At 41.2% G+C, this 23,449-nt stretch overlaps 1 protein-coding gene across 5 annotated transcripts; it reads left to right on the top strand.

Moving 5' to 3' along the window:
- Positions 1-1,889: 1,889 nt before the first annotated feature.
- Positions 1,890-21,934, top strand: LOC100439248 (zinc finger protein 285). Of its 5 annotated transcripts, none has more exons than XM_054540665.2 (4): positions 1,890-1,949; positions 6,249-6,306; positions 11,100-11,226; positions 15,429-21,934. In XM_054540665.2, the coding sequence occupies exons 1-4, from the start codon at positions 1,897-1,899 to the stop codon at positions 16,985-16,987; spliced, it is 1,797 nt and encodes a 598-aa protein (XP_054396640.2). In that variant the 5' UTR covers positions 1,890-1,896; the 3' UTR covers positions 16,988-21,934. The 5 variants fall into 5 exon arrangements, with proteins under 5 accessions (XP_054396640.2, XP_054396644.2, XP_054396641.2 ...); XM_054540669.2 differs by having other exon boundaries at positions 1,931-2,040; XM_054540666.2 differs by having other exon boundaries at positions 1,941-2,089.
- Positions 21,935-23,449: the final 1,515 nt, after the last annotated feature.

Here is a 23,449-nt window from a genome sequence, read left to right as displayed (position 1 = left end):
GCCAGGCCTGGTGGCGGGCAACTGTAGTCCCAGCTACTCAGGAGGCTGAAGGAGGAGAATGTCCTGAACCTGGGAGGCAGATCTTGTAGTGAGTTGAGATGGCGCCACTGCACTCCAGCCTGGGCAACAAAGCTAGACTCAGTCTCAAAAAAAAAAAAAAAAAAAGGAAATAAATAAATAAATAAATAAATAAAGCAAATGCTATAGAGGGGAAAACGACAAATTTACCATTATAGGGTTTTTTTTCTTTTACTTTTTTCTTTCTTTTTTTTTTTTTTTTTTTTTTTTTTGAGACAGAGTCTCGCTCTGTCGCCCAGGCTGGAGTGCAGTGGCACAATCTCGGCTCACTGCAACCTCCACCTCCTGGGTTCAAGCGATTCTCTTGCCTCAGCCTCCCAAGTAGCTAGGACTACATGTGCTTGCCACCATGCCTGGCTAAGTTTTGTATTTTTACTAGCGACGGGGTTTCACTATCTTGGCCAGGCTGGTCTTGAACTCCTCACCGCATGATCTGCCCACCTCGGCCTCCCAAAGTACTGGGATCACAGGCTTGAGCCACCACGCCCAGTCTGGGAAACTTTTTGACGTACACTTTTCAATCATTGACAGATGCATAATGAAAAAATCTAAGTAAGCCCAAATAAGCATGTAGGAAATTTAAATAGCACAGTTAGCAAGTCTGGTGAAAATATAAATGTATGCATATCCATCTGATAGAGAACACACATTGTTTTCCAATAGACACAGATGTCACAAAAATTAACCTTGTATTACGTCAAAAATAAAAATGTTCCTGAACTCGTTTTTTAAAATTCAAGTATGTCAAATTAAATCAAGTAATCCTTCAACTTACAGCAATATATAAGAACATCAAACATGTAAACATCAAAAGACAGAGATAAGCCAAAATAATTTCACTGTCCCTTTATGTGCCCTAAGTTGCAATGTCAAGCTATAGTTGGATAGTATTCAACCATTTCCTGCCCATTGCCTAGAGGTGGGGGTCTTCACTTCTCTGTCTAGTCTAGGACTGGAACCGCCTCATGACCCCTACAGCTTGAGGGTGCATGGAAAAGGGAATGCCAGCCAGATATTCCAAACAGAGCCTCTGCCAGGAGGACCAGGCGACCATTCCTAGGAGACAGATTGTTCTCACGCGTTATCAGGGCTTTCCTCCAGGCTAAAACTGTGGGCCTCTAATGGAATTCTTATTCAATTTTCTTACCCCATTAGGGTACCCAAATTTTTCTTTAATAGAAATCTTAAATCTTAAATGCAATAACATGAAGTAAAATAAAGCCTAAGTCTCAACAAGGGCAAATTTTCAAAAAGAATCTGAAAACTTCCAGCGTTTTCTTGTTATGTTGTGATGTGTCTCTTTTAGGACACTCTCACTACTCCTGCAATTCTCCTATTAAGGATTCAGACAATAGTTGTTAATTCCTTCTGCTGCTTCTGAGACTAGGAAACAAATTACTGGGCTGTGTTATATCGCAAGGGTAGATTATCCAGAGTCTTCATCAACAGAAACAAAACATGGTGGGGGGCGGGGAGGGAAATATTTAAGTGAATTTTAATTGAAAATTTCGTGGTTTTAACGTTAAAAGACATGACTACAAAATAAGAACCTATAAAAGTCTTCACTAAAATGGTAAAGTGCCCATTTCCAAGTAGTAAAATATTGAAACTTCTTCTTTTCATCGTTGATAGGGATTTATTTAACATTTCATTATTTTATCGTTATTATGATTATCGTTATTTTAGACGAATGCACGGAAGTCAAAGGACTTCCAAATGCACGGAAGTCAAAGGCTACCTTCACCAGGGTAGCCTTGCGAATGGCCAATGCTGCGCGCGGGGCTTTCTGGGGATTGTAGGCCATAGTCCTCCTTGCGCATGCGCCGTGGTACCGGACGCACGCTGCGGGCGACTTTGTTTGGGACGCTGGGGTGAGTCCCGTCTGGACCGCGCCCCTCTTGGAGGCGTACCCAGGAGTAGGGGTGTAGGATGTGCAGCTGTGACCCGTCTCTGTGGACTGAAGTAGGAGGAGTGGAAGAGGGGACTGGTGACCAATGATAAGGCCTCGTAGGTGGGGTAGGCTAGGGAAGTTCAGCGGCCCGACCTACCCGGGATAGGATGGGAAGAGCGTGGGCTCGGTTTGGGGAGCAGCCCTGGGTTTGACAAAACAGTGCATCTTCACGTTTCGTGACAGCGACTTGCGCTGTGCCTCCTCGGGTCGAAGCTTAGGGTCAGTCTTGGGATGTGCATCTCTGAATGAGGGCAGAGGGGCGCTGGCTCAGGGTTTGGGAGTAATGGCTGGGGCTGTGCACCCCTGAATGGGATGAGGGATTTGCTTAAGCAGCTTGTCTCTGGATATAGAGGATGGCTTGGGCTGTTCTCGCTCAGTTTGGTGGGGGCGATTCTGGCTCAGCACCCCTAGGTTCTTGGATGGGGAGTTGTCTTGGGTCTCAACTCTGGATTTTGGCAGCTGTGTCTCCATTGGGGCATTTCTGACTTCAAGGCAGAGGTTCTGGTTTCTGGCAATAAAGAAACAACTCAGACTGTAATACTGTAATAACTCTGGAGTTTAATGTCACCGAATACATTTTGAAAAGAACTGTCCCAGGCCTGGCGCGGTGCCTCATGCCTGTAATCCCAGCACTTTGGGAGGCCAAAGTGGGCGGATCACGAGGTCAGGAAATCGAGACCATCCTGGCTAACACGGTGAAACCCTGTCTCTACTACAAAAAACAATTACAAAAAATTAGCCAGGCGTGGTGGCAGGTGCCTGTAGTCCCAGCTACTTGGGAGGCTGAGGCAGGAGAATGGCGTGAACCCGGGAGGCGGAGCTTGCAGTGAGCTGAGATCGCGCCACTGCACTCCAGCCTGGGCGACAGAGCGAGACTCTGTCTCAAAAAACAAAAAGAAAAGAAAAGAACTGCCCCAAATTATTAACTCCATTCTCACCTTACATGCTGTGAGCCAGGGAGTAGGGACTTTGAGTATTATAAAGCACATGAGCAAATATAAGTTGTTAAATTATACTCAACAAATTTGAAGTTTGAACACTCTCTGTATATTTGATAAAGTTAGAGATTTAGTGTTAATTATTTTAGGTGTAATAGCAGCATTTATTACATTTCTGGTCGTGTTTCTAGGCAATTGCAGTTCCAGATTCAGCTGCACTTTTCCTCTAGGTCTTCATTCCCTGAAGAGGTTGATATGGGCCTCTGGTCTCATTCCTGATGCATTCCTCAGATCAGAGTAGTTGTCAGGGTGAGGGATGAGAAAGGCATTTGTGTGAGAGAGCTGTGTGGACTTTGGCAGATAGGGATAAAACAAGAGTCTTGAGGTGCCATGTGTCCCATGCCTTTGGCTCCCCACCTTTTCCACCCTGCTGTCTGCCCTGAAAGGCCGCCATTGCCTTCTGGCCTTGCTTGTCTTTGGCCAATGGGATGTCTCAACAGGAAAGTTTGGAGAGAGGAAGAAGTGTGAGTTGGAGTATCTTGCCCCCAGTTCTCTCTCTGCAGGATTGTCACAGATTAGCTGCCCTTCTAAACAACAGGTCATGGTTTGGGTGGCCCTGGCCACACAGTCCTCTCAGTTCCAGGCTCCAGGGACTGCTCCCTCCCCTTACCTCTTAAGGCCCAGATATTATAATGGCACCTCCCTGTCACTTCCCAGGATAGAGCCTTATCCAGTGTGATTTCCTTACCCCGAGCCAACACCATTGTAAGCCGTCTGTTTATTAAACTCCCCTCAAATTTGAATGTGCCATCTGGTTCCTGCCACGGCCCTGAATTGATACAGGCAGGTAGTGTCTGAAGCCAGAAATTCAGGAAACCAAACCCCCAACCATATATGTGTGAGTGCATGTGTGATGTGTGCTTCAAAATAAACCTGTCCCATTATTGGCTCTTAAGTGAGAACAGGTACTGGAAGTAGAGGGTGAGTTTATGTCTTTGCATATGCGTCTAATGTATAATATCCAAGCCAATTCTATTTGTGAATTTGTTAATATTAAGAAACATTGATTGAGTGCTTGTTAAATGATAAGGTCCTTAGGGAGTACAGTGGATAAAAGACTACAGCTTGGTTATTTTTTTTTTATTTTTTATTTTTAGGATTTGTAGTTTTTTGACAGGGGAAAGGAGGAGTGTTTTCTTGGTAGGTTTTAACTATTGTAAAATGATGTAATTCATGCTGTACTAATGAGTTGAACACTCCTTATTTTGGCCTTTGTTGGAGCTCAAAATAAGAAGTGATTAATGATGTCTCTTAAAGGTAGGAAAGGAGAGAAAAAGAGTCCAAGGACTTACCAAAAAGACATTTCATACTCTATTAACCTGATTCTATAACCCTGTGAGCTGCAATTCAAAGGGTAGCCCACAGACCAGTGCCAATAAATGATATTGGTCTGTGACCAGATAATTTGAGAACTTGAGTGTAGATATTTAAAATTTTGTCTTATTGATTAACATAATAATAACAATTGGGCTTTAATTTGCATACCTTCTTAATTTCCTTTTTCCAGTAATTTCTTTTTACTGTATCTTACCAAAATGTCAGTCTGTGACAGACTGAAAGTAACAGTAATAATTTAAAAACTAGTGCTTTATCACAGATAGTGTGAGAAGCACTATCTGAGAAGGCATAAATGCGGCTCTGGGCTTTTATTTTTTAATCTTCGGTGTTTCCACAGTGCTTAAAGTGGCAATTTTATACAATAAGTTTCTCCACAAAGGCCAGAGGCAGTTGTGTTTACAGGGTTTATCAGATGGAATCCCAATAAAAAATAAACAGAACACTCAAATTGGGTAATTTGAGAAGAGCCTAATAAAGGGACAGTCTATAAAGTTGTAGGCAGGCTGTGGTAATCAACAAAGGATATTGCAATATTTCAGAGGTAGTGATAGCAGGGTAACTTACTGACTTTAGGACTGAAGGGCTAAGGAAGGAGGCAGTCGCTAAAACCTGAAGAAAGATTTATGGGATGACAGCTGCCTGATGGAGGTCATGACCTTTGGTCAATGGATATGGAACATAGCCATTCCACAGCAACCTCTAGGGAAAAATCTTGGGGAATAAATATTCTGACTTCACTCTTGTCCCTTCCCTGGATCTCTTGCTGGCTTTCCCTGTTGGCTGAACCCAGCTGGAAGCTAACTGGCAAGGGAATCCACTGATATAAGCAGAACAGGAAGGGGCTTTAGTGTGTATGAAGTGGCAAGCTTAGAAGGCCTCTGTCTACCTACTTTGGTCTACCTGCAGTCTGAGAACATGTATAGTTCAGTATACCGTGAGCATTTCCAGAGCAGAGGATGTGTCTTATATGTCATAGGTGTGTCATCAATATTTGCAAAAGCAGGGGATAGAATGGGTGCTGGAGAGAGAGTTTAGGAAGACAAGAGTCAAGGTGTACATGTTTAAAAATTTGTATTATTGATTAACATAATAATAAAAATTGGGATTTAATTTGTATATCTTGTCTAACCGCAAGTTCTTAGACCACAGGCCTGGCCATACAAGATCAAGTCTGGCATGTGAAAGTAGAAATAGCAGAAGGTCCCTGTCATCCTGAGATTGCACTCTTTTTTTTTCCTCTGTTTTTTTTTTTCTTTTGTGACAAAGTCTGTCTCTGTTGCCCAGGCTGGAGTGCAGTGGTGCAATCACAGCTCACTGCAGCCTCTGCCTCCCAGGTTCAAGTGATTGTCCTGCCTCAGCCTCCTGAGTAGCTGGGATTACAGGCGCCCCGCCACCACGCCCAGCTAATTTTGTATTTGTAGTAGAGACAGGGTTTCACCATGTTGGCCAGGCTGGTATCGAACTCCTGGCCTCAAGTGATCCACCCGTCTCGGGTTCCCAGAGTGCTGGGATTACAGGTGTGAGCCACTGTGCCCAGCCCTGAGATTGCTCCCTTACTCAGCAATTCTGGAGCCTCTTCCAGCATAATTCAGATGTAGATTATGTCAGTTCATTCACAAGTCTCAGAAAAGGAAAAGAATGTGCAAGTTTTGACCCAAAAGCTTCAGGAGAGAGATAGGAGTTACACAGTGGTCTGAGATTGAGGGACTGGGGACAAATCTAGGGAAGTCTTGAGGAGGTGGGAGTTCAGTCTGTTCAGAGCGAGAAGAGACGACATCTAGACAGAGGAGAAATTGTGAGAAACTTGTACAGATAAGGAAGGAACCAATGTTCATTCACAACTTGTTGAACCCATGATCTCATGGATTCTTTCTTCTTTGCAGTTCTGCTTTTCCAGAATCCTACGCTTTCCAAAAGGAAGACGGCATGATTAAGTTCCAGGTAAGTTAAGGGTTTCTTTTTCCTTAAATATGCTGTTCATTCTGAGGAACCAGACACTTCTGTTTTCTAAAAGGAGGTCAGCATTTTTTGAGTGACTGAAAGGAGGTCAGCATTTTTTGAGTGACTACTATGTATTAGGTACTTTATCTTGCTCATAATGACTTTGTGAGGCAGGTGGTTTGATTCCCTTTATAGAAGTGAAGAAACAAACTCACAGATTTCAAGATGTCTACTTTGGTGCTACTCTAAGTGTAGTTCATGTACCAGTACCAGTCCATGAACTGCTTATCACTGCCCCATGAGGGAAAAAGAATCAAGAGTAAGTTCAGAAACTTTTATAGCAGTTTGGTGTTGCCGCAGCATCTGAGTGCATGGGCAGCATATACATGACCATACTCTAAATGTGACTGGTCTCGTTCAATAAGTAGCAAGATTTGAATGAGTATGTATTGGTCAGAGTTCAACTAGCAAGGCAGAACCAGTAAGAGATATATATTAAGAGATTTATCATAAGGAATTGACTTATATGATTATGGGGGCTAACTAGGCAAGACCAAAATCCACAGGGCAGCCCCTCAGGAAGGGTGGGCCGGAACTCTTGGGCACAGACTGAAGCTACTGTCTGTGGGTGGAATTTCTCCCCCTCCCAGGGAAGCCTCAGCTCTGCTCATAAGACCTTTCAGTTTATTGAATCAGACATACTCAGATTAGTTAGAATAATCTCCCTTAAAGTCAACTGATTACGGACTTTAATCACATCTACAAATTATCTTCATAGCAATACCTAGATTAGTGTTTGATTCAATAACTGAGGACTGTAGCTTAGCCAAGTTGACACATTAGAAAGACCATCACAGTGTGGAGGAAGGATTTTCTTTTAATCATGAAAAAAATTAATTATGAAAATACACAAAAAGAGCAAATGGTATTATGATCCTCCATTTGCAGTACCCATCATGCAGTTTCAACAATTAACTTTTCACCAAAGAGATTTGCTTAATCTCTTTTTCAGTTTTTTCTTTCCCAAAGTATTTTAAAGGGGCATGTTATTTTACACTGTATTGGTTTTTCTCTGAGCACATCACTTTTGTATAGTACCTTATTATATATGCAACTAAAATGAATGAGCTCACACTTTTATCCTTCTGCCTGGAAACCATCTTTCCCAAGTCCAAGATTCATTGGGTACATTTTCTATCTTCTAAATTACAGCAGCAGTTTACCAAATGTTCACCACTGCATCACCCAGGTCACCATTTTTCCAGCCTCCTGTAACAGTGTCCTCAATGGTTATGGCCTGGACCTAAAGCCAATGCCATGAATATTTGGTAGCACTCTGCTGGTTTTGGTTAGCTTGGGTGTGTCCTCATAGTGAAGACAGAGGCACAAGAGAGCAAGTGGACAAGTGAAATCTGTCAAGGCCCAGGCTTAGAACTGGCACATTATCACTTCTGCTTCATTTTGGTAGCCAGAGCAAGTTACATTGCCAAGTCAAAACTAAAGGGGTAAGGAAACACACTCCGGTCCTTTAATGGGATTGGTGAGCATGGAAGAGGATATTTCTAAACAACAATCTAACTTACCACATTCTCTATGTATTTCAGTATATATTTCCTTAAAAATGGACTAATGAGATAATCAATAATTATTTGGTATTATCTAATACCCAGACAATAATCAAATTTCCCTGATTATCTCAAAAAATTTTTTAACAGTTGGTTTGTTCAAACGGGATCTTAACAACGTCTATACTATCATATAGTTGGTTGTTGTATCTCATAATCTCTTTTAATCTAGAGAAATCTGCCCCTCTACTTTATTCTCTCCTGCTATTGACTTGTTGTAGAAACCAAGTTTGGTGTCCTGTGTTGTTTCCTACATTTGGAATGCATTTGTTTGCTTCCTTTTGGTGTCTTTCAATGTGTTACTCTATGCACAGTATTTCTCGTAAGTGGAAGCACCAGATGCTGGAGTAGATTCAGGTTCAAGGTTTTACAAGAATACTTCATAGATGGTTATACGAGAATACTTCATACAGGAAAAGATTTAAAGATTTTTGCATGTGTTTATTCGTTTATAAATTTGGTTTCTTAATATTTTGGGGCTGTCCTTGTATCGGCATCCTATGACAATCGCTGCGTAGGATTCCTACCAGGGATCCATCCAGCTACAAGGGTGGTGGAGAAATGAGTGTTTTGTTTTCCCAGGCTCTATAGTTGAGGCAGAGAAGGGAGAATGGGGAGTAGGCTGGGTTAACCTCTATTCCTAACCCCTTCTTCCTACATTGGAACACCCCAAGTAGGCTTCAGTGTATCTGTATTTCCTGAAGGATTATCTCCAATTCAATTTTGTTGCCTCCCACAGAAGAAGGCATACAGTAGTGTTACTGAGAGAGTGGTGCTATTAGGACAACCATGCTGACTCCCCTAGATTTTGTTTTTAATCATTGTCAGATTTTGGTAATTGGACAATTGTTAGTAACATATTCTTGTGAAGTCCTTTGTAACTGCTTACAACTTTCGTTTGAAACTTCTGCTTTATTTACAGATGCAGAGTCAATTGAGAGAACATATCTATAAATACTTAACTCTGAGCAGTGTGATATATGCAGCCATAGAAATATTTTATGTAAAAATTGGTTTCTTGATGAGGAAATGGTTTTTTTTTTAATTTTTATTTTTAATTTTCTTTTCTTCTTTCCAACTTTTATTTTAGATTCAAGGGATACATGTGCAGGTTTGTTACGTGGGTAAATTGTGTGTTGTGGGGTTTTAGTGTAAAATTTTGTCACCCAGGTAATCAGCATAATACCCAATAGGTTATTTCAGTACTTCTTTTTTTTATTATTATACTTTAAGTTTTAGGGTACATGGGCACAACCTGCAGGTTAGTTACATATGTATACATGTGCCATGTTGGTGTGCTGCACCCATTAACTCGTCATTTAACATTAGGTATATCTCATAATGCTATCCCTCCCCTCTCCCCCCACCCCACAACAGGGCCCAGTGTGTGATGTTCTCCTTCCTGTGTCCATGTGTTCTCATTGTTCAATTCCCACCTATGAGTGAGAACATGCAGTGTTTGGTTTTTTGTCCTTTCAATAGTTTGCTGAGAATGATGGTTTCCAGTTTCATCCATGTCCCTACAAAGGACATGAACTCATCATTTTTTATGGCTGCATAGTATTCCATGGTGTATATGTGCCACATTTTCTTAATCCAGTCTATCGTTGTTGGACATTTGGCTTGGTTCCAAGTCTTTGCTATTGTGAATAGTGCTGCAATAAACATACATGTGCATGTGTCTTTATAGCAACATGATTTATAATCCTTTGGGTATATACCCAGTAATGGGATTGCTGGGTGAAATGGTATTTCTAGTTCTAGATCCCTGAGGAATTGCCACACTGACTTCCACAAGGGTTGAACTAGTTTACAGTCCCACCAACAGTGTAAAAGTGTTCCTATTTTTCCACATCCTCTCCAGCACCTGTTGTTTCCTGACTTTTTAATGATTGCCAGTCTAACTGGTGTGAGATGGTATCTCATTGTGGTTTTGATTTGCATTTCTGTGATGGCCAGTGATGATGCAACAAAAGCCAAAATTGACAAATGGGATCTAATTAAACTAAAGAGCTTCTGCACAGCAAAAGAAACTACCATCAGAGTGAACAGGCAACCTACAGAATGGGAGAAAATGTTTGCAATCTACTCATCTGACAAAGGGCTAATATCCAGAATCTGCAATGAACTCAAACAAATTTACAAGAAAAAAACAAACAACCCCATCAAAAAGTGGGTGAAGGATATGAACAGACACTTCTCGAAAGAAGACATTTATGCAGCCAGAAGACACATGAGGAGATGGTTATTATTACCAGATGATTACCTGCATCCTTTTATTTTGAGAAATTTCAATTTATCAAGAAAATGAAAGAATAGAATAATGTGTAATCTTCCCCTAGATTCACTAATTGTTAACAATCACCCACAAACATATGTATAATATACATATATACACACACATATCTATATTTTATTTGATTGACCCAGTTGTGGATAAATTGCAGGCATTACTATAATTCATCCCTAAATATTTTAGCTTGTATCTCCTAAGAATAAGAGCATCTTCTTATATTTCCACATTACTGCTAACATACTCAACAAATTTCACATTGATACCACTATTTTTTATTACCTAGTTGATATCCAAGTGTTCTTAATTATCCTAATAACCTCTCTTTTCTCTTTTGTGTTTTTTGAATCTAGGAGCCAATGCTTTTAGTTACCCTGTCTTCTTAGTTCCTTTTAACATTATACAAATAGATTAATCTGCCATGAAAAAGTGAAAATACCAAATCTTGGTGTGTGATGAGAAATGAACTCATGGAACGCTACTAGACTTGTGTATCGGCACAACACCTTAGTATAGATTCATCTGTGCCTATTACCTGGGCCATATTTTATAATTTGATTAATATTGTCCTTTGGGAATATCTGATCCAATAGGATTAGTGCCCTTATGATAGCCTCAACAGAGCTTGCTCTCATTCTCCCTCTGCAATGTCAGGACACAGTGAGAGCACAGCTGTCTACAAGCCAAGAGAAGAAACCTGAATGAAACCTATCTTGGTGGTACTTGATCTTAGACTTTCCAACCTCCAGGACAGTAAGAAATAAGTTTATTTTGTTTAATCTAATCAGACTGTGGTATTTTATTAAGGCAGCCCAAACAGACTAAGACCAGTCATTTGTGTGGATGATTGACATGGCATGTGGTTGATGTTTTAGGAAAGGGTGACATTCAAGGACGTGGCTGTTGTCTTCACCAACGAAGAGCTGGCACTATTGGATAAAGCCCAGATAAACCTGTACCAAGATGTGATGCTGGAAAACTTCAGGAACCTCATCTCAGTGAGTGAGTAACTGAGCATCAGACCACTGGACCTGTTTCCTCAAATCATCATTTCAAACCAGATAGAATATTCCAGTTAGATCACAAAGAGAAACTTTGGCCACTGGAAAGAAAACTCCTAAGAGATGCATGTGCAGGTTAGAACCCTACAGTTAATGAGCTTTTACAAATCAATATGAGAGGATCTGGCCCCTTGTGATGGGTTTGTGAGGGAGCTCTCCCCAAATCTCATATCCCTGGCCTGTGGGCATTCAATGCAGGTAGTAACCCCTCCCTCCCCTACTCACACATTTAGGCTCTCATTCTTTCCTCATATTTCTCAGAATGAGACTTAAAAAATTCACACATCACCAAGGGCCTTGATCTATTGGTTACTTCTGGAGAAAAATCAATGTTTATCCAATGTTTTGGATAAACCAGTGTTAAAGGAACCAAGGGAGAACTTTGGTTTGGTTGGCAGTTACAATAGCCAACACTTACTGGTATGTAGTAAGTGTAATCTAAGTGTTGGCTTATTTGATTACTTTTTGATAAATATCTAACCTCCTTTTCATTTCTCAGAGGTTCATATACAGTTATGTGTTACCTAAGTTTAGTTTATGAGATAGAGATTTGGTTTGGCTATTTCCCTACCCAAGTCTCATCTTGAATTGTAGCTCCTATAATTCCCACATGTTGTGGGAGGGGCCTGGTAGGAGGTAACTGAATCATGGGGCAGGGGTCTTTCTCGTGCTGTTCTCATGAGAGTGAATAAGTCTCATGAGATCTGATGGTTTTATAAATGGGTGTTCTCCTGCACAGGCTAAGAAAGGCTGCACAGGCTTTCTCCTTGCCTGCCACCATGTAGGATGTCCCTTTGCTCTTCCTTCACCTTCTGCCATGATTGTGAGGCCTCCCCAGCCACATGGAACTATGAGTCAATTAAACCTCTTTCCTTTATAAATTACCCAGTCTTGGGTATGTCTTTATTAGCAACGTGAGAATGGACTAATACAGATAGTTACTGTTATTATCCCCCTTTTATGGATGTGTTTAACACTGCTGATAAAGACATACCCAAGACTGGGCAATTTACAAAAGATAGAGGTGTACTGGACTTACAGTTCCACGTACCTGGGGAGGCCTCACAATCATGGTGGAAGGTGAAAGGCATGTCTCACATGGTGGCAGACAAGAGAAGAGAGCTTTTGCAGGGAAATCCCTTTTTTTTTTTTTTTTGAGATGGAGTCTGGCTCTGTAGCCAGGCTGGAGTGCAGTGGTGCTATCTTGGCTCACTGCAACCTCCACTTCCTGAGTTCAAGCAATTCTCCTGCCTCAGCCTCCCGAGTAGCTGGGACTACAGGCATGCGCCACCACACTCAGCTAATTTTTGTATTTTTAGTAGAGACAGGGTTTCACCATGTTGGCCGAGATGGTCTCAATCTCTTGACCTTGTGATCCACCTGCCTCAGCCTCCCAAAGTGCTGAGATTACAGATGTGAGCCACCACGCCCAGCCGGAAACTCCCCTTTTTAAAACCATCAGATCTTATGAGACTCATTCACTATCATGAGAAAACACAGGAAAGACCTGCCCCCATAATTCAATCACCCCCTACCCATGACACATGGGAATTGTGGGAGTTACAATTCAAGATGAGATTTCGGTGGGGACACAGCCAAACCATATTATCCCACCCCTGGCCCCTCCCAATCTTATGTCCTTACGTTTAAAAGCCGGTCATGCCTCCCAACTGTCCCACAAAGTCTTAACTCATTTCAGCATTAACTCGAAAGTCCACAGTCCATTGTCTCATCTGAGACAAACCAAGTCTCTTCCATCTATGAGCCTGTAAAATCAAAAACAAGTTATTTACTTCCTAGATACAGTGCAGGTACAGGCATTGTGTAAATACAGCTGTTCCAAATGGGAGAAATTGGTCAAAACAAAGGGGCTACATGCCCCATGCAAGTCTGAAATCCAACAGGGCAGTCAAATCTTAAAGCTCAAAAGTGATCTCTTTTGATTCTATGTCTTGCATCCTGATCATGCTGATGTAAGAGGTGGGTTTCCATGGTCTTGGGCAGCTCCACCCCTGTGGCTCTGCAGAGTATAGCCTCCCTTCTGGCTGCTTTCATGGGCTGGTGTTGAGTGTCTGTGGCTTTTCCAGGCACACAGTGCAAGCTGTCAGTGAATCTAGCACTCTGGGGTCTGAAGGACAGTGGCCCTCTTCTCACAGCTCCAATAGGCAGTGCCCTAGTAGGGACTCTGTGTGGGGGCTCTGACATGTGGGAATTATGGGACACAACAAGTGGGAATTATAGGAGTTACAATTCAAGAAGAGAGTTCGGTAGGGACACAGCCAAACCATATCAATGGATGAAACAACTGAGTCATAGAATTAATAACTTGCCCACGATCACACAGCTTATAAGAAGAACTAGGATTTGAACCCTCCTAATCTGGCCCTAGGTCCTGTGTTTTTAATAAATAACCTCGTGAAACCAAAGTGTAAACTGTAGACACAGGACCTTTTGCATGAATCTGCATATCCCTGCAGTTGTTTCTCAAACTGCAGGATAAAACCCTCTTGGTGATACCTGAACTCAAACTACTGTGTCATAACTAGCAGTTTTTAAAAAGCAAAATAGATTAATAGAACAGAATACAAAAGAATTTATCAAAGTGCATTGCACATCGTATGTAAGTATCAGCTGATAAAACTTGTGTTTTAGTGAGCAGTCTGTGTTGATGTTCGTGCCTATTCCTACTGAGTCACAATGCTGATTTTACTGTGGGTTACAATCAAAACAATTGGGAAACCACTGCTTAAAGCCCATATGGGGCAGCTCATGGTCTCCCTTTCCCTGATACTATCTTATAAACTAAAGTCACTTTCAATAAAACAATGCAGAAAGGACCTTGAGCCAGAAGCAGTATCCAGTGGGACTTGACCATGATATTCATGCCATTTTGAAACCCATCTTAGGATCCCAAGAATATGATCATCCTCTTACCTCTTCTGCCTCAGCCCCCTTTTTTTAATATACCACAGTCTTGCTTCCCTGGGTGCCAGGCCATTGACAGTGCCACAGTATCTGTTCCCCATTCTCATAGTCATGGCTGTTTGAGATTCTGCGATAACTTAAAAGGGCAGAACCTAAGGAAATGGATTGTAGGATCCATTTCCTACAATCAGTTGTAGGAATAACAGATAGAGACAACAGTCCAGAGACAACTGAGTGGTCTCTGTCTTTTCATGAAGACAAAGAACCTCGGGGAAAATAAAAAGGATGTCTCTTAAAGCTTGTCTCAGAGGTTTACATATGCATCCCCGCACAACGCCGGGACCATATTTCACAATGTTTACCCCATTTCAATCCCCGTTGCCTTTTTATCCCCATCCCCTTAAGGCTCACCATGTACAGTTGTGCAGGTGGTACACAAACATACACGATAGTCCTCCATATGACAGTGATGTGAAGGAAGGGAAGTTATCAGAAGATAGGACTTGTTGCTTGTTTCTGAAACCTCTTGTGACCCTTTGTGTCCCTTACTCTGCCCAACATATAAAAAACACTCCATCAATATGTATTATTTATATACACACATACACTACATAAAATGGGAGCCTTTCCCATACCTTTTGTAGCAAGATTATTAAAGGCTTTTTATCGACTACTCTTATAGCAGGGAGGTGAATTTCTTCCTTCATAAATTTTTCCTAAGATTTCCTTTTATTCCTTTTTGCAGTATAGGGGTGGAAAGGTCTTGCTCTGTCACCTAGGCTGGAGTGCAGTGGCACAATCTTGGTTCATTGAAGCCTCTGTCTCCCAGCATTAAGAAATCCTCCAACCTCAGATTTCCAAGTAGCTGGGATCATAGGCAAAACTGAGCCAATTTTTAATTTTTTGTGGAGATGGGATCTCACCATATTGCCCAGCCTGGTCTTGATCTCCTGAGCTTGAGTGATCCTCCCACCTCAGCCTCTCAAAGTGTTGCTATTACAGGTATGAGCCACTGCACCTGGCCAAGATTTCTCTTAATTTCCCTACAACACTTGATTTCTAATTGGCAGTTCACAGGTTAGAATTACGTGGCTCTAATTGTTTCACATGTCAGTAGAAGCCAGGGACAACTTCCCATCCCATCATATTTCATTTTCTCAAAACCTCTGGACAGATGATTGATTTGTTCTCTTAGCCAAATTCTCTTTCTTTTCCTAGAAGACGGGATTAAAAACAACATTTTGAATCTTCAGGCAAAGGGGTTAAGTTACCTTTCTCAAGAACTGCTTCATTGCTGGCAGATTTGGAAACAAAGGATCCAGGATTTAACTGTGAGTCAGGATTATATCATGAACCTTCAAGAACAGTGTTCCCCACATTTAGAAGATGTTTCCCTCAGTGAAGAGTGGGCAGGCATGTCTCTTCAGATTTCTGAAAACGAAAACTATGTAGTAAATGCCATTATCAAAAATCAAGATACCACAGCATGGCAAAGCCTGAGACAGGTTCTTACCCCAGAATTGTGGAGGAAAGCCAACATAATGACCGAGCCCCAGAACTCTCAGGGAAGATATAAGGGAATTTACATGGAAGAGAAATTGTACAGACCTGCTCGGCATGATGACAGCCTCAATTGGACCTCATGTGATCATCATGTGTCCCAAGAATGTAAAGGAGAGGACCCTGGTAGACACCCCAACTGTGGGAAAAACTTGGGTATGAAATCAACAGTTGAACAACATAATGTGGCCCATGTATTACCACAGCCTTTCATGTGTAATAACTGTGGGATGGCCTTTGCAGATGATACAGATCCTCATTTCCATCACAGCACTCACCTAGGAGAAAAATCTTATAAATGTGACCAGTATGGAAAGAACTTTAGTCAGAGCCAAGATCTTATCGTTCATTGTAAAACCCACGCAGGCGAGACTCCCTATGAATTCCACGAATGGCCTACGGGCTGCAAACAGAGCTCAGACCTTCCCAGATATCAGAAAGTCCCCTCAGGAGACAAACCCTACAAATGTAAAGAATGTGGCAAGGGCTTCAGGCGCAACTCTTCCCTTCACAACCATCATCGAGTCCACACAGGGGCGATGCCCTACAAATGCAACATATGTGGGAAAGCGTTTGGATTTAGGTCACTTCTTTGTATTCATCAGGGAGTACACACAGGGAAAAAGCCCTATAAATGTGAAGAGTGTGGGAAGGGCTTTGATCAGAGCTCCAACCTTCTTGTCCATCAGAGAGTCCACACTGGAGAGAAGCCCTACAAATGCAGTGAGTGTGGCAAGTGCTTTAGTTCAAGCTCTGTTCTTCAAGTCCACTGGAGGTTTCACACAGGGGAGAAACCTTATAGGTGTGGTGAGTGTGGAAAGGGCTTCAGCCAAAGTACACACCTTCACATTCACCAGAGAGTCCACACGGGGGAGAAACCATACAAATGCAATGTGTGTGGAAAGGATTTTGCGTATAGCTCTGTTCTTCACACTCATCAGAGAGTTCACACTGGAGAAAAACCATATAAATGCGAAGTATGTGGAAAGTGCTTTAGTTACAGTTCTTATTTTCACTTACATCAAAGAGATCACACCAGAGAGAAACCATATAAATGTGATGAGTGTGGTAAAGGCTTCAGTCGGAATTCAGATCTTCATGTTCATCTCAGAGTCCATACAGGAGAGAGGCCCTATAAGTGTAAGGCATGTGGTAAGGGCTTCAGTCGTAATTCTTACCTCCTTACCCATCAGAGAGTGCATATAGATGAGACATAGTACACACATTGTGAGCGTGGCAAGGACCTTCTGACTCATCAAAGACTACATGAGCAGAGAGAAACATAAACGTAGTAAGTCAGGGTTAAATTAGTAAAACAGGAGCCACACTGTATTCCAGATGATAGAGGCTTACTCAGCCTGTGGGAGGGCTGGGGGAGCAAAAGACAGGCACACTGCCATCGATAACGTCAGCCTGCAGCACTGGAGTGTGCCAGGCAAGGATTGTGGATTTCAAGAACTTCTATGAAACTCCCATCAACTGCTGTATGCTACAGTGGCAAAGTAGGTTACTCTTGACAAATGGGTGGTTTGTGGTAGTGGTTGTAGTTAGAGGTCAAATTTCCATTAAAGGGTGTGTCCAGGAAGGAAATTCTAATTGGGATGATTATGGTAAGGTCTTCAGTTCAGCCAACGTCTAGATTTTTTTTTAGTCTCCAATAGAAAAATACTCTCTGTATGAAGAACATTCAAAAGTGTGCTCAGAAATGAAACCCATGCTCTTACTATGAAAGAACATTAGTACCCAGGTTTTCCATGAGATTCTCTACACAGGCAAGAAGCTCCATAGAAGAGGCATTTGAAGGGTGTGGCAGAGGCAGTGCTGTGTTTATCACACTGGTTCCATTTCCTTGCAAATAAGAAGGCTATTTCCCAGTAACCCTTGCAGTTAAGAGTGTGCCCATGTGATTGAGTGCTAGCCAATGGAGTGTGAGCAAAAGTGATATAAGCCACTTTCAGGTCTAGCCTTTACAAACATCCTCAGGCTTCTCTATCCCTGCCGAGGTGACCTTGGAGGCTGCTTATTCCAGACTGGGTTGATAGAAGGTCACTATCTCATCTGTGTTGGATTTCTTTTTAGAGTAAGAAATAAAAATTCATTGTGCCTCACCACTGAGATTTTTGGTGGTTTATTTGTTACTGCAGCATTGCCTAGGCTATCCTGACTAGCATGGGGGGATTTTATAGCAATATGTTTCATTGTCATTGTAGTCCACATACAGAAGTAACATTATAATTCACAGTTCAAAACTTTTAAATCTTTAAGGCTTGATGTGGCAGTGCAACCATCTAAAATGGTATGGATGGGACTTCTTCAGTGATAACCTTCATTCATTGGTGTGTACACCAAAGAGAAATATTCGAGATGATATAGCTGTGGTAAAACTTTACTGAAAAGTATAACCCACAGACGTAAGAAATCTCATATAATAGAGAAACTCTATAATGTGGGATGCTGAATAGGTTTGTCAGCTCACACCTTAAATGTGATTAAAAATTAACTAGAATAGGTGTTCTGTGGTTAGTCTTAATAAAATTAATTGAATAAAACCAACATTTACTAAAGTGAGCAACAACATGTAAAAAACCAACAGTGTTCATTGCAGACTGATGCAGTCTTCTTCTCAGCAGACCTGTATAATAATGGGTTTTTAAAGGGTGCTCTTTCTGTCAGTTTCCCCCCAAATTTGTCATTTAAGTGGGGATAATAGATGAATTTGAGAGAGATCTCTTTGCTTTTTTTTTTTTTTTTTTTTGGAAACAGGATCTTGCTGTGTTACCCAGGTGGCTGGAGTGCAGTGGCCTGATCATGGCTCGCTGAAGCCTTGAACTCCTGGGCTCAAGTGATCCTCCTGCCTCAGCCTCCTGAGTAGCTGGGACTACAGACATACACCACTGTGTTCAGCTAATGTTTTCTTTAAAAAATTTACTTGTAGAGATGGGATCTTGCTTTGTTGCCGAGGTTAGTCTCAAACTTCTTGTTTCAAGCGATCCTCCTACCTCAGCTTCCCAAAGTGCAGGGATTACAGGTTTGGGCCACTGCACTCATCCCAAAATGTCTTTTTTTTTTTCTTCAAAAAAAAGTCCTTTTTTGTTTTAATTGACTTATAGATTTCTTCATTTAGATCATGATTTATTCCTAGTTTTCCTTGCATTACATTTTCCTGCTACTTATAGTTTGTAAACAGAACAGCCATTCAAGTGCAAATAAAACCATCCCTGAAGTGTCATTTTCTTACTGATCAGGTGGATAATAGTGAAATATTTTAAAAATTCTGTGTCAGTAGAAATGAGGAAATGAGTGTTCTTACATAAGTTGGTGGGGGAAAAAAACAGGTATAAAGTTGCTGGAGAGGATCTTGTCTATATGTATCAGATGTACAATGTGCATTGTCTTTGAGCCAATGATCCTGCTTCTCAGAATGTATTTTTAGGATGTAATTATATGAGTGGGAAAATATGGTTTCAGAAAGAAATATGTTCTAAGAATTTTGCAATAAGAAGACTGTAAACAACCTGAAGCTTCATGTATAAGAGATTAAGTAAATTAGGGCATCCCATATAATGGAATAACATGGCTCCATCAACAATGATCTAGACCTATAAAAATGTCCACATATTATTGTCCATGTCCACCACATACTACAGTCCTCCTACTTGCAAACAGTAGATTAGAGAAAAAATCCAGGATGCACATTATCCCAGGAAGCTTTTGGGGTTCAGAATAGGTGCAACATTCCTTCATGACAGAATCAGCCCTCAGCCTTGGTGGAGGTGTCCCAGGCAATCCTCCAGTTTGGCCAGGAGCAGCCCTTGCATATCACATTAAGCTTTTTAAATATATGATGCTAACAGGAATGTCTCCCTACTTCATAAAATTGTTTACTTTTGTAGCAAAGCAGCATGGAAAAAGCAGAAATTAGTATAGCTCCCAATCAGTAGGAGCCAATCTCATTTACAAATGTAGATGCAGAGATCCTAAATAAATTTGAGCACGTCAAATCCAATGATTTGATAAAAGCGTAACAGACTCTGCTCATGTATAATTTATCCTAAATATGCTTATCAGCTTCTGCCTCATAACACACACAAGAACTGAGTAGCTCTAAATACAAATTTATTTAGCTCATGATGTGTGAGTTGGCAAGTTCAGTTGGCCTTAGCTGGGCAGTTCTGGTGTGGGACATGCTAGATTATCTTAACTGGGCTTTGTACATGCATCTGCATTCAGCTGATGGCTCATCTGGGCCTGGCTGTTTTATGATGGTCATAGATGAGACAACGAAGTTCTCTCTGTCATCATGGTCTCTCATCCTCCAGAAGACCAATCGAGGGTTGGTCCCATAGTACCAGGGTTTCAAGAGCAAAAGCTGTGATCTCTTAAGGCCTCATCAGGGAACAGGCTCAATGATACTTTCACCACATTCTAATGGTTAAAGCAAGTCACAACACTGGCCCAGATTCATGGGGTGGGATTAAGACAAGATAAAAAATGTTGAGACATAATCATTGGAAGGAAAAGGAAGGTACTATTTTTATGCTAGAGAATAATGTTATTTACTTATAAAATTTAAATCCGCCTGTAAAATTTGACCAATTGAAGACTGTTTTAAAATTATCAGGTCAACAAATTGGTTTCACACGAAATTGGCACATGAAAATTAATAGCATTACTATGTAAGAGTCTTTTATAAAATGTAGCCAAAATGTTTCGTTCACAATAACAATTGTGTGCAATGACCAGAATTGTCCAAAGGTAATTCTGGGAGTTCCCTTTGGGATGCCTAGGTGAGGAGCTATCTGGGGCCTCAGACTCCCACACTCTTCAGTGGGAAGGGCTTTACATGAGCTCAACTTCCCAGTGGCTTTCCCTTTCTAATGGGAGGTGTTAGAACCTGGCTTTCTCACGCAACTTCTGTGAAGCTCTTGACAACTAAAGCCAGATTGTCTGCTTTAGTCAATTTGTCAGATCAATTAGTCACTTGATCTGACAACTAAAGCCAGATTGTCTGCTTTAGTTAAGTAGTCCAGATTACCTGCATAGTCAATTTGTTCCCTCACCAACATGGATGCCTTCACAATTGCTCTTTAAGAAGGATAAAAACATAGTGGTGAGGTGTGGTCTATCTCCTGCTTCACCCAGGCCCTGGTGCTTCTTCAAGTGGTATGAGAAATTGTGGTCCTGTGCCTTCTCTTCCAGACCCTTAGCTTATATGTTTTCCCTATAAAACTTAGTCCTAATCCAAGCACTTTGGGAGGCCAAGACGGGTGAATCACGAGATCAGGAGTTTGAGACCAGCCTGGCCAACATAGTGAAACTCCCTCTCTACTAAAAATACAAAAAATTAGCTGGGCATAATGGCAGGCACCTGTAATCCCAGCTACTCAGGAGGCTGAGGCAGGAGAATCGCTTGAGCCCAGGAGGTGGAGGTTGCAATGAGCCGAGATCACACCACTGCACTCCAGCCCAGGCGACAGTGCGAGACTCTGTCTCAAAAAAAAAAAAAAAAAAAAAAAAAAGTCCCTTATGTGTGATGATAAAACTTGATGAAGAGCAACACTGGTGGACTTACACTACCAGAGATCAACATTTATTATAAATTTTCTATAATTAATACAGTGTAGTATTCGCTCAGGAGAGAAAAAATAGATCAATGGAAAAGAATTGGGAGTCCAAAAACAGATCCACATGTATACAGTGAGTTAGTTTATCAGCCTTGAAATATGTTGGAGAAACAACAGTCATTTTAACAACTGATGCTGGGTTCACTGGCTACTTAACACTAGTTCCTCATACAACTACAGGCAATAAATACAAATAGCATGCAGCTGGCAGACTGGGACCAGTGGCTATGCCTCCACTAGACTGCCCATAGAAGCATAATAACAGCTACCGAAGGTGTCTGATCTGTCTTGTCTTTTTTTTTCAGGTATAATTTACATAAAGTGCAGAATTTAACTACATTTAAGTTTTAACAAATGTATATATCCTTGTAAATAATGCCCATTCAAGATGTTAAACATTTTCTTTACCCCAAAAAGTTCCCTTGTGCCCCTTTCCCTTCATTTCTTTCCAAAAAAGGATATAATCACTGTTTTGGTTTGTATCACCATAGGTTGGTTTTGCCTATACTTGAACTTTATATAAATGAAATCATACTGTAATATACTCTTGCGTTTGGCTTTTTTTCATTCAACATGGTTTTCTAAATTTGTAATTTATAATAAATAAAGAGTATTGCATATTTTATTATTGTTTATAAATTGTGTTCTAAAAACATTCTATATTAGTAAAATTTATAGTAAACTTACATAATGTACATATGTTTCTTTCTGGAGAGCCATTTATTAAACATTAGCATACCACTCACAAAGGAGATGTAACCCCAGAATTGGCCTTTTTCTTCTGAAGTCAATTGGCTTTGAAGTAGAATGTAATATTAGTTATTATTCCTCATTACCCACTCATTCTCTGTATCTACTTCTCTTATTTTTTTCTTTTATTTTTCTGCAGACATTATGGTTACTTAAATATCTACTTCTCTTTTTCTGCATGTCTTTGAGTAGAGACACTGGTCACCTTTGTTCCCCACTGTCTTTTCAAAGGTGCATGTTAGGGAACAAAAATATAGTGTCTCCCTCTGGAGCAGTAGATTTGTTTATGGCCCACTCCAGTGAAGACAGTATCTCCCTCTGGGGTGAAGGGCAGTGGTTTTGTTCCCACTGCCTATCATAAAAGATTCAGGTTTCCTAAGCTTAGGGTTCTATTCCTACAACGCAGCCCACTAGGTATGCAAGCAGCACCTGGCCTTCCATGTCACTCTATGGGATTAGAGTGCCAAAAACCATTGCAAAGGATGACACTCTGGCTACTGCTGTGGTTGTGACTAATAAAGTCCTTTGTCTCAGAGCCAGGAGTCTCTTGTCTTGTGCCAGCATCAGTTAGACTGTCAGGCTAAGTTGTGAGCTTGTAAATTGGTTACTTTCAGATCCTTGGTTTTTGATGGAAATAAATGTCTCTTAATCTTACAGGCAAACTAGAGCTACCTGGAATGCTTTCGGCTTTTTACAATTTTTTTTCTGGTGAAATATACATAACGTAAAATTTACCATCTTAACCATTTTTAAGTGTATAGCTCAGTAGCGTTAAGTACATTTACATTGTTGTAAAACCAATCTCCAAAACTCATTTTATCTTGGAAAACTAAAACTCTATCTCATTCAACAGCAACCCTCAATTTTCCCCTCCTCCCTGCCACTGGCAACCACTATACTTTGTGTCTCTATGCATTTGACTTCTCTGAGTCACATAAATGGAATCATACGCTATTAGTCTTTTTTTTGAGACAGAGTCTCGCTCTGTCACCCAGGCTGGAGTGCGGTGGTGCGATCTTGGCTTACTGCAAGCTCTGCCTCCAGGGTTTATGCCATCCTCCTGCCTCAGCCTCCTGAGTAGCTGGGACTACAGGTGCCTGCCACACCCAGCTAATTTTTTGTATTTTTAGTAGAGATGGGGTTTCACCATGTTAGCCAGGATGGTCTCGATCTCCTGACCTTGTGATCCGCCCGCCTTGACCCCCCAAAGTGCTGGGATTACAGGCGTGAGCCACCATGACCAGCCCAGTATTTGTCTTTTTGTGACTGGCTTATTTAACTTACCATAATGTCCTTAAGGTTTAT

Source organism: Pongo abelii, chromosome 20, assembly GCF_028885655.2.
Source record: "Pongo abelii isolate AG06213 chromosome 20, NHGRI_mPonAbe1-v2.0_pri, whole genome shotgun sequence".
NCBI classification, from domain to species: domain Eukaryota; kingdom Metazoa; phylum Chordata; class Mammalia; order Primates; family Hominidae; genus Pongo; species Pongo abelii.
The sequence above is the reverse complement of the archived record's forward strand: the minus strand, read 5'-3'. Positions and strand labels throughout refer to the sequence as shown.

What these genes read in the sequence shown, in the direction of transcription:
- LOC100439248 (XM_054540665.2), top strand. Translation starts at nt 1,897, where the DNA reads ATGCGCCGTGGTACCGGACGCACGCTGCGGGCGACTTTGTTTGGGACG. An exon ending in ACTTTGTTTGGGACGCTGGG is followed by an intron (nt 1,950 to 6,248) that starts GTGAGTCCCGTC and finishes TCTTCTTTGCAG; the next exon opens with TTCTGCTTTTCCAGAATCCT. An exon ending in CAGGAACCTCATCTCAGTGA is followed by an intron (nt 11,227 to 15,428) that starts GTGAGTAACTGA and finishes TTCTTTTCCTAG; the next exon opens with AAGACGGGATTAAAAACAAC.